Raw genomic sequence first — 18,688 nt, 5'->3', positions numbered from 1 at the left:
GTAAAAAGTACTTGTGTAAAATTTTGAATAAATATTTGATGGAACTAATTTATTTTATCATAAACATAAGATCTTTTACAAGATCTTACGTAAGATCTTATCCTAGTTATTGGTCAAACATTGCTGATAAAATCTTATGCAGAATCTTAAGCAAGATCTTCGTCAAGATCTGATATTAGATCTTAAGTAAGTTCTTATATAAGATCCTAAGTAAGTTCTTATATAAGATCTTAAGTAAAATTTTAAATAGGGTATCTACTCTAAAAAACAAAAAAATGCCTTTAAATAGAAAAACTCTATACGTACCTAACATTTATACCCAACATTTTTTTTTATTTACTTAATTATAATATTTTTTCATATAAATGTATTAGTACATCTAAATTTATAAGTAAAATAGATCATAAAAATCCACATTTAATGCATTTACAATTAGTCGGTTCTCGAATTTTTATAGCCATATTGCTATTATCAAGAAGAGAAAATTGTTTACCGTTGGAATCATAGCAATTATTTAGATATACAGTTCGTTCTTCAAGAAACTCTTCTCGACAGCAAGAGCATTCCTGCAACAGACAACCAAACATATTATAAATTATCTATTTGTACCTTTCTTCTTACGTCAGGTAGTAATACAAAAACCACGTTTATCATCAAATATCAACGTGAAACTAGTATTTTTCAGTGTATTGTCTAACGATTCTAGTAAGTTACCAATTATGTACAAAGTCAGAGATGGAGCCCGCCTGCGTGATTAGGAACTTATCGCACTAGTTTTACACACTACATTTTTTTATGAGTATCGCAAGGATATAGTGCCGCATAGCACAAGGTTTTGCTGCGGCTGAAATAGGAGTTGTATAGATTGTGAGGGCCCTGCAAAAAGCATTGCATTATTTTGAATAATACAAATAAAAAAATAACGTAATGCATACACTTTTTTATTTGTTCATTTATTTAAAAACTAAATAGGTAATATAGGTAATCAAAGTTAGCTGTACATTGGTCCAGTTTAATCAAACTAAAACTTACAAACTAGAAGTAGATGCCACTTGGATAAAATGGCACTTTTAAAAACAACAGAAAATGATACTGCTTGATAAACTCTATTATTCATCTTTTGATTATTTGTCAAATTATTTTTAGAATTAAATTTATTTAGGGTTGAAGTTTTTAACTTCTTTGGCAGAAGAAATTTTAATATCTAACAACATAAGATTATACAATTGTAAATATTGTCCAAGATATTTCATAAATATATTTTTTTTTTTATTATTTCTGAACGCACTGTTGAAAAACGCTAAATTTTTAAACTTGACAATAATTTTAAAACAGCTTTAATTTTTAATTGACAATATCTTTCATCAAAGATCGATGCTAAGTAGAAAAGAAGGTATGTGCCACACGTCAGGAGGTTCCGTGGTTTAAAAGCATGACTGTCGTTCTGAAAACTCGTGATACGACTGTCCTGGAATGTCCCCTGCTTCTACCTTCTACCTAAGTCAGGGCTCATACAATAAATTCACACTGCTGCTGGCAGTGGAGAAAAAGAAGAAATCATGGCAGAAACCAAAGTCCCTCTCGCCTTTTTGACTGAGCCGTAACACACGCTATTATCGCTACAGAAATCACCAGCACCGATTTGACGACAAGGTTGGAAGTAAAGAAAAGAGCCATATCTCTCTTTCAGCTGGACCGAGCTACCATCCAACAAAAGGTGTTACTTATGCGCTACCTAGCAGATACTTGTTTTTTGAAGGATTATACAAGAATATTAGTAATTAATATCGAAGATAATCTGTAGTCAAAATTACATCTTTGATAAAAGTAAATAAAACTAGTCGACGCAGTGGGCGAAAGCAAAAAGGTTACTATTTGCAGGTTTGAACGGTATCAGCCTCTCATCTGAAATGGTTACCACTCTTCTTGGTGCATCGATAAATAAATCTAATTATTGATGAAAGATATTAATTATTGATGAATGATTTTAATTATTGATGAATGATTTTAATTATTGATGAATGATTTTAATTATTGATGAATGATTTTAATTATTGATGAAAAGTAGTGCACATTTTTCGACCTGTGTCATAATTCTGATGCCAAATCAAGTATATTGGATTGATTTTATGTTGATTTATTTAAAGTGTGCATTTGCTAGAATGAAGCCGAAAGACTTTAGTTTTTTAAAATTTAAATAATAGTATACTACGGAGCTGGTTTGAGATATTACACGGCTCAGGAAAACAAGTAATTTCTTTGACAGCTAAAAGACGATTCTGAGGCAAGAGGTCAAACTCCACCAAATAGCCAAGCTGATGGAACTTGACTGCAGGCATAAATTGCTAAATGATAATTGCACGATTGTGGCTGAACTGCCAATTGTTGAGGAAGAGGGAGATCAGGACAAGCAAATGAACACCTTCTTGAAGAACACCTTTTGTTTTTTGAAAAGAGACAAGATTATGTGTGATACTAACATGTGCGTGGTCGGATATAGAGTGACGTATGCTTGCCGTGATCGCGGTGTATCGCATCGCAAGAGAGGGGATATTCCGGCTTCAGGCCTTCTCGAGTCGCCAGCTGCGCGCGCACACAAACGTTTAGGCAAACACTCTAAGCAGATTCAACATGAACAGGTTCATAATCTGAAAGAGCAGATGCGTAGTTCCACTGATACTATTAGGAGAGCGCATGTAAATATTAGTCTTAACAATTAAAAGTTAGATGTAAGAAGCAGTTAGGCCATGTTACAAATTTGAATAACGTTGCAAGCGATATCAAACTTAAAATCTGCGATAATGAAAATTGCTCTTCATGGTTTTGGCATTACGGCAAAGCTAATAGAAGGTCTGACAAGCCCTAATAATCTCTTGAAAAATAAATGAAATCATTATTACAAATCTACATCTACACTATATTAAAACAATAAAATAAGTAATTTTGTGAAAATTCACCAGAACTAGTAAATCATTCGGGAATGACAATTATTTCATGATAGATATGAATACATTATACTACAGAAAAAAAATGAAAAAGAAATTGGATTCAGTTATCTTTCATAATAAAAAATGGTTCACAAGGAGTGACCGGGTCATGAAACATTTCAAATAAATCAGCTATAATCACATACAGACAACATAATATATGTTTATGTCACTAATTATTATAATTCAATATTCATAATGTATATGCATGCATATACCATACAATACAGTAAGATTAGTCTAGATATGACAGATACTGTAAATAATAATCTTCTATGAAAAATATGGCAAATAAGTTTATTCGTATTTTTAGTCTGAATTATTTTATAAATCATACGCGACACACACACATATATATACATATATATACATATATAAAATTATATATATATATATATATATATATATATATAACCAGAAAATGTTACGAGTGAAGAGTGAAACGAAAAAGATACGGACCCCGGGCTTAAACCGAGATCCTCTGGCTTGCAAGGCAGACCTTCTGTCGTCGCGCCACGGCCGCCACCCCATTGCACTATTCTAATCGCTCTCTTATAGTAATTAGACACTTGTGACGTGTACCCACACATGACAGTATATTTTACATACCTTTTGCGCATAAGACAAGATGTAATCCGCAGATTTGTTCCAGGTGAAAGGAATGCTGCAAGTAATAAATTGTGCGGATACGATATTTTTTTTAAAGATATGTGTTTGTAAATATGAAATGACGAATGCTGTATGTATCCATACTTATCACAAGATGTAATCTGCAGATTCGGTGCAGATAAGTATTCTGCAAACAATTATTTTTGCAGGTACCTTTTTTTAAAGCAATATGTTTGTAAGTATAAAATGACGAATGCTTTATGCATTTATGCATATTACACGATGTAATCTGCAGTTTTGGTTAAGATAAAAGGAATGCTGCAAACAATTATTTGGGGAGATAAATTTTGAATATTAAATTTTTACGAACTTATTGTATTTATTTGATAAAAATATTAATTATATTAACAAAATATAAGTATAATGTGATATCATTATAAAAATCATAACATTTATATTCTGTATTGAAATGTAATACAAAATACAATATTTACTTTAATATTAAATGATAACAATATCTGAAATCCCTGCGAAAAAGAAAAAAAAACTAAAGAGAACAGTTATGAACTGAAGATGACAGCAGAAAAGTATCGGCATTGAGACACAGACAGCCTTAATCGTCTGTTGTCTTCAGTTTTATTTACTTTGCTAGAGTTTTCTTCAGTAAGCTTTAGATTTTTTCAGGAAAAAATTTTTCCGATTTCGTAAATGAATAAAAATATGAATACAACAGACAATAACTTTTAATAAGTAAAGACAACAGTTCTTTTATAGTTTTAAACAGTTTTCTTCATTTTATAATCGTTATCTTCCACATTCACTAGTATTTTCACGATCAAAACAGTTATTATCCAATTTTGAATGATTACTCTTCATTTTAAAAAACACGCCTTTAATAATACAATAGCATGAATACATAAAGCATTCGTTAATTTATATTCAAAAACACATAGCTTTGAAAAAGGAGTATATCTGCACGAATATTTATTTGCAGCATCCCTTCTATCAGGACCGAATCTGCAGATTACATCTTGTGATAAGCATGGATAAATACAGAAATCGTCATTGCATATTCACAAACACATAGCTTTAGAAAAAAGAGCATATCAGCACGAATATTTATTTGCAGCATCCCTTTTATCAAGACCGAATTTGCAGATGCATTTTATATTCATGAACACATAGCTTTAAAAAAGAAGCATATTTGCACAAATAATTTGTATGCAGCATTGTTTTCATCTGGACTGAATCTGGTGATTTCATTTTGTGATATGTATAAATTGCCGCACAGAGCGAATACACGCGTAAAATAGAAATAGTTATTATTTGTCCGAAATGTAAGGACCTTAATCCTCATAACTGTCGACCCAGTCATTTTTAACTATTGAGGCTTAAATTAAAGCAATTTTGTTCTACTTTCGTTTGAAAAGTTTATAATAAGTCCCTATTTGTCGGTTAGCTATATATATGAAAATCAAGAAGGGAATGAAACAGTCATAATTGATAAGAATATATATCGCTAACTAACAAACAGGCACACAATATAACTTAAATTAAAATTAGAATGAAAAAGATTCAATTTAAGCCCTGGCTGGTTAAAAATGACTGACCCTGTGAAAAGTTATAAGCATTTTAATCGTAATACAGTTTTTTTTGAGGTTAAGGAACGTGCAGTTCTTCCTAGGATCAAAATTTAAAAAAGTGATACTCGGTAATCGGAAGTAGACAAAAAACGCTATCTTTTATGAAATTTTCAGGACAGAAGAATTTTTGTGTACAGCTGTTACTTAGTTGACGCAGAATGCCCCATATATATATATATATATATATATATATATATATATATATATATATATATATATATATATATATATATATATATATATGTGTGTGTGTGTGTGTGTGTGTGTGTGTGTGTGACGAGACACGAGTCTCGCAAATGTAAATACGTGTGAAGGCGGCCGCAATAGACGCGGCATGCGCAGCGAGCGCGCGCGCGCAACGAACAAAAGGCGAGTCCGCACAATCACGGAGCGCGGCAGCCGGCAAGGCGCCAGGCGGCGCACGCAGTGCGCCGTGAACGAACCTATATACATCCGCGCCGCGCGCCTTCATAAGACAGAACGCGCGGCGCAACGGACAGGTCTACTCGAGCTTCACTCCGGGTAGTATCGTGCGCACACGTTACTACAAGGAAAAGCGAGAGATAGACCTACGCCGACGTGGGCTCACGAGACGATTTAGTAGACGAACCGAAACCCGTAAATTCCCAATTGCCATCGTGAGCACACGAGGCAACCCGGAACATCCGAACGACACCGAGCCTCGTATATGTGAGCATACGTGGGCGAGACCCGGTATCACCGTAAAATCCTAACTTACATTCCGACATATTGCTGCCTCCCTCAGCCACTGTGAGCCCCGCCGGCGATTCGCCCGGTCGTGTGCTCACGTCCTGGTGAAACAAAAGTTGATTTCTAACCTCCAAAGTCAGTCTTACGCCGACATCTCACGACTCGCTTTATCTCTGTGTGCACACAGGATAAAGAAAAGAACGAGACGAGCGACGAAGATTTGTGAAACCGCGCGCTCACGACCCCACAAATCCGAGGGATAACCTCAAAACACCGTGACACTATCCCGGCCATTCCTGTGCGCACACAGAGCGGTCGGAATCGTTATTACACGACACATTCGGATCGGCGTAGCCGTGCGCATACGACTCCACCGTACCGAATGAATTCCTAACCTCAAAATCCACCACTAACCCGTCATACGGCCACCGAACCCATTATTGTAACGAAATCGCGTATGTATTCTTGTAAATTGTTAACCGCGTTAGTTTAAACAATTCTACTTGTAAAATACTACTTGTGAAGTATTTTTAACGAGACGCATAATTGATTTCTGTTTCAGCCGGGATTTAACAACTGATTCCAAATGTTATTGTTTAACTCGGGAATATATTTTGTTATTGTTAAGAATATAAAAATAGACTCTTTTTGCTCCTTTCCCCTATCCAGATCCTGGAACCGACTGACTATCCAGTCTCTTGGGGAAAGATAAACCGTTACATGGCGCTCGGACAGGGTCCCGATTAAGAATATTTCGCCTAAAAAATGTTTTCTTACGATAAATTGTACACAGAACATCGTATCGAAGTAAAATCGGGAATTTTTTTTTACGATGAGGGTTAGTTGGATTTACCGCCTAAACAAGGAGTAGCTTATCTTCAAACTACGGGGGAAAAACCTCGACTGCGAGGGTACCGTAGTAGAGCTTCGCCAACAACTAGTTTGATATGTCCGAAAGAATCCACAGGATTTCGTCGGGAAAGCAGAAGATCCAACTGGATATGCTGAAGAAGCCAATTTGAAACAAGACCTAGAACTCGAACGCTACGAATTAATTCAACGAACGCTTGAAGAGACCCGCAACGCCGGACGCTCATCCACCCCGACCGGAGATCCACCGGAAATACCACCAGGAGAAAACAAAGTTCTCGACCAGATAGGCAAATGGAACTGTCACTTTGAGGGAAGAGACGTCTACTCTTTCTTAGAACGGGTCCGAAAACTACGGCATCATACGAATTTATCGGTGAGTACCTACTACAAGGAGTCCCTGAACTGCTGCGAGGAGAAGCCCTGCGATGGCGACGAAATTACGCCAGCGACTGTCGGACCTGGGAGGAGCTTGAAATCAGGTTAAGAAATTTTTATTTATCGAGCGGAGAACGATGGAACTGTTGAAATATATGATACATTTATATTGTATACTGCCAAGTTCTGGCCAAGTTCAAGATGAGCATAGTAATATGTAGTATAGTGCGCGCTAGAATGAGTGAGCGCGCTAATGAGTGTGTAAGGGGACACACACATGTAAACCTCTCCTCTTCTCGGTATGTGCGTGTGAGTCACATAACTGTAAGCGGTGTCGAGACTATACGACTCTCTTGGATTCGAGCCGTCGTCGACTGCACATGGTGCCGACGGACGTTATATGTATTGAAGCAGTTCAATAAAATACATTTACTATTAACATCAATAATCCTCTCTAGCCTCATTTATTCAACATGGTAGCAGAACTGGTTTTATGAAATATTGCTTTTATGCTAACGCTCGGGGAAGTATAAAGCAATTTAACAAAAGTGAGACTAAAAGCCACGTGGTGTGATAAAAAGTTACAAGTGAAAACTAAGTGAAAAATCAAGAAAATATTGGTGATGAGATACGGACAAATGTATAAAGAATAAAACACAGTGAAAAGTTTTTGAAAATGTATATGAAATTAGAGTGATGCAAAAGTATTAGAATTCGAGGTTACGGTAACACGTGGCAGCGACTCAAGAGAAAACTGAGAAAGTCAAGGTTAAACAAGAAAAGAGTAGAGTAAAGCGACTTAAGAGTGTAGTGAAGAAAATAATTATTTTGAATAATACAAGGAAAGTGCTAGAAGAAATAAGACGAAAAATTGATATGGCGGACGAGATGACTACGGGAAATAAAGGATTTATGTTGCAAATCTTTGATGGGACAGGCTACGAAAAATGGAAATACAAACTAAAATTGTTCTTGGAACTTAAAGAGTGCAAGGAAGTTATTGAAAATGATGAAAGACCGACATCAATAACAGAAGCGAGTGGAAGAAGAAAGAAATAAGAGCAAAAAATTATATTGTGAACAGTATGACAAATACGCAATTAGAATTGATTATTTCAGAAGAAAGTGCCAAGAAAATGATTGACAAATTGGACGAGAATTATTTGGTTAAAAGTAGTGCAGTAAAATTGTTGTGTAAAAGGAAGTTACTCGACGCGAAAATGGAAGAAAGTGAGAACCCGACAGACTTTTATAATAATTTTGAAAAACTTATCAAGGGGATGGGCTCTCTACGGTGCTGTTCAACTTAACGTTAGAGCATGTTGTTAGAAAAATGCAGGTTAGCCAGCTGGGCGCAACGATTAATGGAACATCGCAGATAATGGGCTATGCAGATGATTTGGATATACAGGGGGATTGTAGGGAAACGGTAGCAAGAAACGCGGAAATCCTCATAAAAGCGGCAGAGTATATAGGGTTAGAAGTGAGTGAATCAAAAAAAAAGTACATGTTTGTGGATAAACTAGGCATCTGCAGAGGGGAGAGAGATCCCAGAGTTGGGAATTTCACTTTTGAAAAGGTTAGCGAATTCAGGTATCTGGGTACGACCATAAATGATAGAAACGAGATTAATGTCGAAATAAACAAGAGACTCCATTCGGGTAATGCTTGCTTCTACGCCGTGAGTAATTTACTTAAGTCGAGGCTGTTGTCTAAAAACGTTAAAATAAGAATATACAGGACAATAATACTGCCGGTGGTTCTGTACGGGTGCGAAACGTGGGCTCTCACTAAGCAGGCGGACAACCGTTTTAGGGTATTTGAAAATAAAGTCTCGCGAAAAATATACGAGCCGAAGAAAGATGAGGAAACCGGGGAATGGAGGAGACTACACAATGATGAGTTACACAATCTGCACGCATCACCAAATATTAACAGAATAATAAAATCACGCAGATTGGGATGGGCAGGGCACGGAGCGAGAATGGGAGATGACCTACGGCAGCGCATGTCATGAAGGGCAGGCCGATGGTAACGCGACCTCTAGGTAGACCTAGACGCAGATAGGAGGACAACGTATAAGCGGATCTAGTAGAAATAGGACGGGTGGATGTCGATCGGAGGGGTGCATCTTAAGTGGGATTGGCACAAGACAGGACAGCGTGGAAGGCTTGCGTAGATGAGGCGATGAACTTTCGAGTTCCAAATGCCATTAAAAAAAAAATGTATTTATGAAGATAATGCAGGTGCAATTAGTATAAGTAAACACGGAAATTTAACTAAAAATTCAAAATATATTGAAACACATTATCATTTTGTAAATGAGAATTATTTAGAAGGAACAATTGATGTAATAAAAATTGATTCAGATACAAATCTTGCAGACATATTTATTAAGTCATAAGGACGAATAAAATTTGAAAAATTTAGAAAAGGTTTAAAGTTAGAATGATAACTAAAATAATTTATGAAAACCCAAAGATTGTTAATTGTAAAATCTATGCACAATATAAATGTAAGGAGGCGTGTTAAAATATATGATACATTTATATTGTATACTGCCAAGTTCTGGCTGAGCATAGTAATATGTAGTATAGTGCGCGCTAGAATGAGTGAGCGCGCTAATGAGTGTGTAAGGGGACGCACACATGTAAACCTCCCCTCTTTTCGCTATGTGCGTGTGAGTCCCATGACTGTAAGCGGTGTCGAGACTATACGACTCTCTTGGATTCGAGCCGTCGTCGACAGCATATGGTGCCGACGGACGTTATATGTATTGAAGCAGTTCAATAAAATACATTTACTATTAACATCAATAATCTTCTCTAGCCTCATTTATTCAACAGGAACCTAACAAGACAAGTCGCCGAAAGGATTCAGAAACTCAACGAGAACATAAGGTCTTACTGTAACGCATTGACGACGCTGATGAGAATAAGGGGAAGATATACGTTAATAGAGCAACTCGACAATCTATATTACAATATGAAACCCGAGTTACAATTGCGGGTGCGCAGGGAAGAGATAACAGACGTACCTCAGCTCATACAGCGCATCGAAGAATACGAAGATATTGTTGCCAAACTGCGCGAACAAGAACGAAAAACCGCCATCAATAGCGCTTCCACGAGTCAAAACACCACCGACTATTATAACAGAGCCGAATGCTGTTGGCGTTGTAAACATCGCGGCCATTCCCACGCTGACTGCAAAAATGTGGCACGTAAGTTCTGTTCCGTATGCGGACTATGTGGAAGATAAGGCGACAACCCTCGGCGCCACCTTCAGTAACAAATTTATTATCATGAAAGGGCTACGCCATGAGATGCTATTGGGGATGGATGCGTTACGCAAACTGAACATCGCTTGATCATAGCAGGAAAGGAATTATAACCCAGCCGGTCCAATACCTCGGTACTCTCAGTCAGCGACGTCGGCATTCAGGAAACCTCGAAAGATTAACAGACACGAGTGGACGAACTCATCCAATACGAAGATGTGATTGAGTCATCGGACAGTGCCTGGAGCTCCAATATAGTTCTCGCAAAGAAGAAGGATGAAAAGAGGCGTTTCTGCATCAACTTCTAGTGCATCAACAAAATCAGCATCAAAGATGCACACCCGCTACCACAAATTCACGCGACACTAAACAAACTCCAGGGAGCAAAGTACCTAACCACGTTCGACCTGAAAAATTGATACTGGCAAATACCGCTGTCAGAGGAAAGCAAGAAGTACACCGATTTTACCGTTCCCGGAAGAAGCTTAATGCAATTTAAGGTTCTTCCATTCGGTTTACACTCGGCACCAGCAGCATTTATGCGGCTGATGAACGCAGTCATCACACCAGATTTAGAACAAAATGTGTTATGTTACCTCGACGACATAGTCATTGTTACAGAGAACTTTGAACTGCACCTACAGCTGATTAGCGAAACCTTCCGCCGGTTACGGGACGACAAGCTAAAGCCGAATTAGGAGAAAAATCACTTTTGCAGAAAACAGCTGAAATACCTAGGTCATGTAGTCAACGAGGAGGGTCTCCACACGGACCCAGAGAAAGTAAGGAATCTCAAGGAGTTACGACAGTTTTCAGGATTAAGATCCTGGTACAGGAGATTTATTCCGCAAGTGGCAAAGAAAACGCCACCCCTTATCAGTCTCTTAAAGAAGAAAGTAAAATAGGAGTGGGGTTTCGACCAACAAGAAGCATTCGAAAGGCTCAAAGAAGACCTAGTGCACGCCCTAGTCCTAGCGTGCCCAGATTTCGCCAAGACATTTGTGTTACAAACCGATGCCAGCAACGAAGGATTAGGGGCAGCTCTAACTCAAGAAGAGGAGGGAAAACAACGGGTGATCGCCTATGCCAGCCGATGATTAGCAACAGAAAAGGAATGTCTCGCCATAAAATGGGGAATTTGGAAGTTCCGAGAATATCTCGAGGGCTATCATTTTGTCGTCCTGACAGATCACCAGTCTCTTAAATGGCTCGAGAAGATTGACAATCCTTCCAGTAGATTAGCACGATGGGCGATGGAATTAGCACAGTGGGATTACGAGGTCAAATACCGAAGAGGTAAGGATAACACTGTCGCAGATGCTATATCCAGACAACCAGTAGCAGTATGCAACTTCGATATCAAAACAAACTGCACATGGTACATAAAAAAATTGACTGCTGTCCGGCAGCATCCGAAGACCTATCCGAAGTACTGCATCAAGAATAGAGTATTACACCGTCATATCCTACACAAGTTGGATTTTAACGACACAGACACGACTGAAAACTGGAAAATCTGCATACCCACCGGAAAACGAACCGAAGTTTTAAGAGAATGCCATGACGATCTGACCGCAGGGCATTTGAGAGTGGCCAAAACACTACAGCGACTGGCCCAAAGATACTACTGGCCAGGTAAGCTACAGGATGGAGCCAGATACGTGCGGAGCTACGTAAATTGCCAAACTTACAAAGCTCAACAACAGACAAAAGCGGGTACCATGCATGCGACCAACGTCGAACAGCCTTGGGAGATGGTCTTAATTGATCTTGTCGATCCACAACCACGGTCCAACAAAGGTAACATATGACTACTAGTAATGCAGGACAGATTTACCAAGTGGGTAGAGCTAGCAGCACTCAAGAAAGTCCGCAATGCAACCCGGTAGAACGAACCAACAGTGTGGTAAAAACAATTATCGCCCAATATGTAGGCAAACACCAGAAGAAATGGGATGAAAATTTGCGCGAGCTAGAGTTCGCCTACAATACCGCTAGCAGCACAGCCACCGGTTAAACTCCGGCATATTTAAACACGGGAAGAGACTTTAGAACGCCAGGTAGTCTTCACCATAAAGTGGGATTGCAGCACACTATACCACTGTCCAGTAGAATTCAGCACATAAAGGATGCCATTGAATTAGCGAAGGCTCAAATAGCTCGTCAATTCGAAAAACAACAGAAGCATTATAACCTCCGGCGACGGGAATGGAAACCGAATATCGGCGACAAAGTAGTCAGGAAATTGGTAACTTTGTCGAGTAAGGCCGACGCACGAAATGCCAAGCTAGCCACAAAATACTCCAAACAGCTTACGGTCAAGAGACAGGTGTCGCCGGTTATATTTGATCTGCAGGGCGACAGAGGGCGCTACGTAAAAATATACACGTGAAAGACCTCAAGCCCTTCACCAACGCAGAACAGAAGCTATAAATGCGCCAACGACGAAAAACTACAGTCAGTCGTCGAACCAACGCCAAGAAGGATGGACAACCGGCTAGTCAGAAGTGCCCTCGTGAGAGCCACACCGTTGTCGGTAGAGATATCGGTATACGGACAAGAGTTTCTCGCCATCATCGACACCGGAGCCCGAATCTCCACCCTGAGCCCAGAAGCCGCGGAATATTGTCTGGAACATGGGGCTAAGGCAATAACAGCAGAGTCAGCAATCGAGCTCCGTTTCGCCAGCCATACCAGCAGCATCATCCAAAAGACTCTACTAGTCCAAACGAGAATAAAGGGCTTCGTAGTGACGAGTCCTTGGGCAGAAGTGGCAGAGCAACAACCACACTGAATGATCGGCACGAATGTCCTAGGGTCCGTTCATGCTCGAATTTTTATGAGCCCGGTCAACCGGGAGAAAAGGAACCAGAGGCGAAGGCTCAACAGGCACCAGTCACAAAGACTACGATGGCGCACTACCGACGAAGGAATCGGGAGTAGCTCCGAAGAAGACGAAGAAGGTAGAAATTTCGTTTATAGAATAAAATTAAGATATTATATGTTAGTTTTAAGTTAGTTTAAGGCGAGAATAGGCGAGTCCATAGAGTTTAAGACATATTCAGGGTAAACCGATAAGTTGCGACCAAACAAGCCGTTATTGTAGACTCAGACGCAAAAATCACTAGGGTCTTGGAACTAGGCTAGGTAGGCTCCTATGCACACGAACCTTAAGTCTGTGGACACAACCGCTATAGAAAAACCGAAAGCACCGCGCCGGGCACGATCAAAACAAATCGGCGAAGAAGCTGGAAATTTTTTTTTATATGGAGTTAAACGCACAGCGACGCGAATGAATTTTCGCCCACATAAAAAATGTAATCATGCGAAACTTCGAGATCGTCTCACACATTTACACTTCGCCAGCATATAAATAGAGACGATAAAGGGCGCCCTGGCAGTAAAATGGAAAACTTCGATATCGAAACGCTGGACGAAATTCTTGCGCTGTTGGAGGCCGACCTCCCGGCGGACGCACTGGAGTATAGTCCGGGCGAGCCTTTATCGGCACCGGACTATACTCCATCACCAATTACACCGCATCCGCGGCCAACAACATCAATGCTGCGGATCATCAGCGATGTCGTAGTGCCTCCCATGCTGCACCTCAAACGGGCACCGAAAAAAAGAGTACAAGGCCGAAGAGCACCGCACACCACGTTCCAACGAGGAAGAACCGCCGTCCTCGTGGCCACCTCCACCACCATGCGACTCAACGGCCAGCCTCCCACATCGTTTGGTGCGGCTACCGAATGAGCATGACGTCATTGTGCCAATCGGCGTAAAAAAATACGCCGTGCGGTACAATGGCGTTAAGCGGCTACTCCGCCTGGTACCAACGACGGGCGAGGTCAGACATGTGGGCGAGGCCAGAAGCACGGAAGTGAGTTTTATTTTTTTAGATTTATTTTTCTTTTCTCGTCGCGCATAGTCGTTTTTTTTCTAAGCGTGAAATTTCGCTTCGCGTAATTTCACGCTCCGAAGGGAGGGGAAGATGTGACGAGACACGAGTCTCGCGCATGTAAATACGTGTGAAGGCGGCTGCAATAGACGCGGCATGTGCAGCGAGCGCGCGCGCGCAAGGAACAAAAGGCAAATCCGCACAAGCGCGGAGCAGGACAGCCGGCGAGCGACTCAACGCTACACATCCGCGCCTTGCGCCTTTATAAGGCGAATCGCGCGGCGCAACGGGCAGTTCTAAACGAGCTGCACTCCGGGTAGTATCGTGCGCACACGTTACTACAAAGAAAAGCGAGAGATAGACCTACGCTGACGAAATCGTCTCGTGAGCCTACATGACGATTTAGTAGACGAACCGAAACCCGTAACTCCGAATTGCCATCGTGAGCACACTAGGCGACCCGGAACATCCGAACGACACCGAGCCTTGTCTACGTGAGCACACGTGGGCGATACGTTGCTATATACGTGCTTAATACGGCTACCGTAAAATCCTAACCTACATTCCGACACATTGCTGCCTCCCTCTGCCACTGTGAGCCCGCAGGGTTGAGGAAGTAATAATAGTTCCGCCGGCGATTCGCCCAGTCGTGCGCTCACGTCCTAAACAAAAGTTGATTCCTAACCTCCAAAGCCAGCCTTACGCCGACATCTCACGACTCGCTTTATCTCTGTGTGAACACAGGATAAAGAGAAGAACGAGACGAGCGACGAAGATTTGTGAAGCCGTGCGCTCACGACCCCACAAATCCGAGGGATAACCTCAAAACACCATGACACTATCCCGGCCATTCCTGTGCGCACATAAAGCGGTCGGAAACGTTGTTACACGACACATTTGGATCGGCGTAGCCGTGCGCACACGACTCCACCATACCGAATGAATTCCTAACCTCAAAATCCGCCACTGGCCCCTCATACCGCCACCGAACCGATACACCGCAGCCGCGTCCGCCGAATCATTATTGTAATGAAATCGCGTATGTATTCTTGTAAATTGTTAACCGCGTTAGTTTAAATAATTGTACAGGCGAAGTATTTTTAACGAGACGCATAATTGATTTCTGTTTCAGCCGGGATTTAACAACTGATTCTCTTGGGGAAAGAAAAACCTTTACATATTTACATATATACACATAGTTACGCACACAGACACACACACACATAAATCTATATATCATGACTTATGCTGACAAAATTGGAACGAAAGAGGAATTAAGTTGACTTCAGCATAATTTTGTGCTGATTACCGAAAAGGTACAAAAAAGCCTTTTTTCCATATGTGTATATATATATATATATATATATATATATATATATATATATATATATATGTGTGTGTGTGTGTATGTGTATCAGTAAATGTTTTAATAATTTTTACAAATTTTTCAAAAAGCGGACAAAAGAAGCTTTCGTCTGGGAAACACCCTTGCCTTCAGCTAGGGCTACTCGCCTTGACTCGTACTGCAATATCCGCACTCGATCGAAAAAAAGCCTACTTTACGCTCTTAGTACACAATATACTATTATAATTCTGTGGAAGTTTTTAAGAAATATATATGGAAGCTTTCATAAATATTTGGCAAAATAATCAAAAAATTATTTCTGAGTTTTCAATGGAATATTAATGGAAGAAATTATTTTGGTTGAGTCTATTCATTTTTTTGAGCCAAGTTGTTATAGGGAAAAATAAAAAATTAGTTCACTTTTTCTTTTTATTTTGACGTTTCAACGGTCAATACCGCTGCCCTCCTCAGGGACAAATATAAATTATTCCTTTGAAATATTTTATTAAAATATTTCAAAATATTTCAGTGGAATATTTTATGCTGAGCGGGGTGTTATCATAAGGAATTTTTATCTCACAAAATTCCATCAATATCATTAATGGGTTTCGAAAAGCTATGAATTGATTTATTTTCCCCTGTTTAATGTGATCAATCTTCATTGAGTATTACGGGCAATATAAAAATAAATAAATACACATCTTGCTTACGTACTTTAGTAAATCCAGTCGACGTCACTATACTGGGTTGAACTTGCGAGTCACAATAACCTTCACATTTTGAAACTTGAATTTCATCACTGCATGTTCTAAATAATTTTCCTGTCTCGCTATATTCATCTTAATACAACAGATATTAAAAAACTATCAATACTTTTTTATTGTTAGCTATTTTATATTTTTTACCTTTCGTAATGCGTATTTCAGAATCCAATTTTTCACAATTTTCGTTAACTAATGCATTAGCAAGCACAATTTTTTTTAAAAACATGGCTATCAATAAACTAACTATTAAACGCATATTAATGGCAATAAAATATTTGAATGATACCTATAACATCTAATTCGATGTCGCAAAAGTTATTTTTCGGATAAGTTATGATAAAGGCGTGCATAAAATAAACAACAAGAACTAAGCATGGGCTTGTATATATATATATGCATACACACACACACACATATATATATATATATATATATATATATATATATATATATATATATATGATAAGTTCATGCTGAGTATATTTATTTACGTAAAAGCCGATTTATGTTTTGTATATAACTTGATGACCTAGCCTAATGGGACATAAAAATTATAAAAATATATTACATTTTGTGTTTCTAGTACTGTTAAACTTAATATAATAATTTGTATAAAAAGCATTAAATGTTTAATGTCATAAATGCTCTTATCATGATTATTTTAAACAAACAATAAATATTATTAAGACTGTATAAGTATTCTTATCTATAAATATCAGTATGACGTCAATATTATTAACCACTTTACTAATAATAAGCACCATTTATCGTTTGAGTTATTAATGTTATCTCATTTTTATTTATAAAAATAATACTTTTTATAGGAAAAAGCTAGACTGGCTCAACTTGTCGAGAGTAGAAGGATGTACTTTATTTATTTTTTATTTATTTATTATAGACAAACAGAGATATCTGGTCGCAAGCCTGATGTTACGAAAAAAAGACGAGAATTCTGATAAGAACACTCACGCAATAAATGCACCCTTTGGAAAAGATTCTAGTTTGGGCAGTAAACTCACTCGCGAAAAAAATCTTCTGCTTTTGCCTTTTGTTACATAATGTACTATTTAATTACGCTTAATCCTACTGTAAAACCTTAGATGAGAATCAAGTTATTCTCATATGAATATCACGCCAAAATCTTATATCAGTTTCATGTCATTCTCATATGAGTCTCATGTCATTATCATTCGACTCAGGTCAACTTAAAAAATGTTCTTAGAAAATGGTAACTTCAGAAACCATGAATTTTAAATTATTGCATTTGAATACTTAGTAACTATAATTGAATTTACACCGTGATTTCTACATGATTAAATGAGATGCAAAACAAATAAGTTCATAATTTATCCATGGTGCCACTATCTAAACTATCTAAAATCTTCCTATAATGGGATAATACTTATTTTAATACATACATGTTGATGTTCTGTAGTACGTACTCTAATGCCTACTATAGTACGTATTATTTTATGTAATGTTGTCTGTATAAAAGTATATCTACTATACTGAAATACCTTAGATTAGATTCACGCCAAATTGTAAGATTCTCTTGAAATTCTCATCTAATTCTTATTCTCGACTGAAGTTGTGTTTGAAGTAAACATTTGTATAAATTTTTAAAATTAAAAATAGAATGATGTTGGCTCTATCGGTCTTCCCGAGGCAATTTGTGCGTAAGAAAGGATAAAATACCCAAGGTTTTTCTTTATTCTTCCTTAAAAACTTCCTTAAGATTAAAATTTTTTAAATTTTTTACAATTTTACAAATTTTTAACAATTTTTCAAATTTTCTATATTTCTTCATTCTATAATTTTTCAAATTTTCCACGATTTACCATATCTAAACTTTCAAAAATTTAATTATTTTCCGAAATTTTCAGTCTTTAAATTCTAAAAAATTCTGTGATATTGAAAAATTTTACAAAGTTTGAAAATTTTTTAAATTCTGAAAAATTTTGGAAAATCTTGGTGATTGTGGAAAATTTGAAAAGTTCTAAAAATTTTTAAGCTAGACCCCGGCCTAGCTTTGGCCACGAGTATGCGAAATTTACTAGTTTTCGCCGCAGGAGTGCGAAATGTACTAGTCTTCGACAAAAAAGAGCGAAATGTAGCCGTTCCATAAACATGGCAGTTGAGGTAATGGTGGACAGTATGAAACTTTCACCACTTTTTTTGGTACTTTAATTTGAAAAAGGTT

At 38.2% G+C, this 18,688-nt stretch overlaps 1 protein-coding gene across 1 annotated transcript; it reads right to left on the bottom strand.

Annotated features, from left to right (window-relative positions):
- Window positions 1-312: 312 nt before the first annotated feature.
- On the bottom strand, window positions 313-16,856 carry LOC100116744 (partner of bursicon). Its single transcript, XM_001601112.4, has 3 exons — window positions 16,630-16,856; window positions 16,439-16,563; window positions 313-566 (listed from the first exon to the last, which is right to left on the bottom strand). Exons 1-3 carry the CDS (start codon window positions 16,742-16,744, stop codon window positions 402-404), a joined length of 405 nt encoding a protein of 134 aa, XP_001601162.2. The 5' UTR covers window positions 16,745-16,856; the 3' UTR covers window positions 313-401.
- Window positions 16,857-18,688: the final 1,832 nt, after the last annotated feature.

Source organism: Nasonia vitripennis, unplaced genomic scaffold (assembly GCF_009193385.2).
Source record: "Nasonia vitripennis strain AsymCx unplaced genomic scaffold, Nvit_psr_1.1 unplaced0005, whole genome shotgun sequence".
NCBI lineage: Eukaryota > Metazoa > Arthropoda > Insecta > Hymenoptera > Pteromalidae > Nasonia > Nasonia vitripennis.
The sequence above is the reverse complement of the archived record's forward strand: the minus strand, read 5'-3'. Positions and strand labels throughout refer to the sequence as shown.

Coding starts and splice junctions, on each gene's coding strand:
- LOC100116744 (XM_001601112.4), bottom strand. CDS start 16,744: ATGCGTTTAATAGTTAGTTTATTGATAGCCATGTTTTTAAAAAAAATT. Junction 16,564..16,629: donor TGAAATACGCATTACGAAAG/GTAAAAAATATA, acceptor TGTTGTATTAAG/ATGAATATAGCGAGACAGGA. Junction 567..16,438: donor CGTCGACTGGATTTACTAAA/GTACGTAAGCAA, acceptor TGTCTGTTGCAG/GAATGCTCTTGCTGTCGAGA.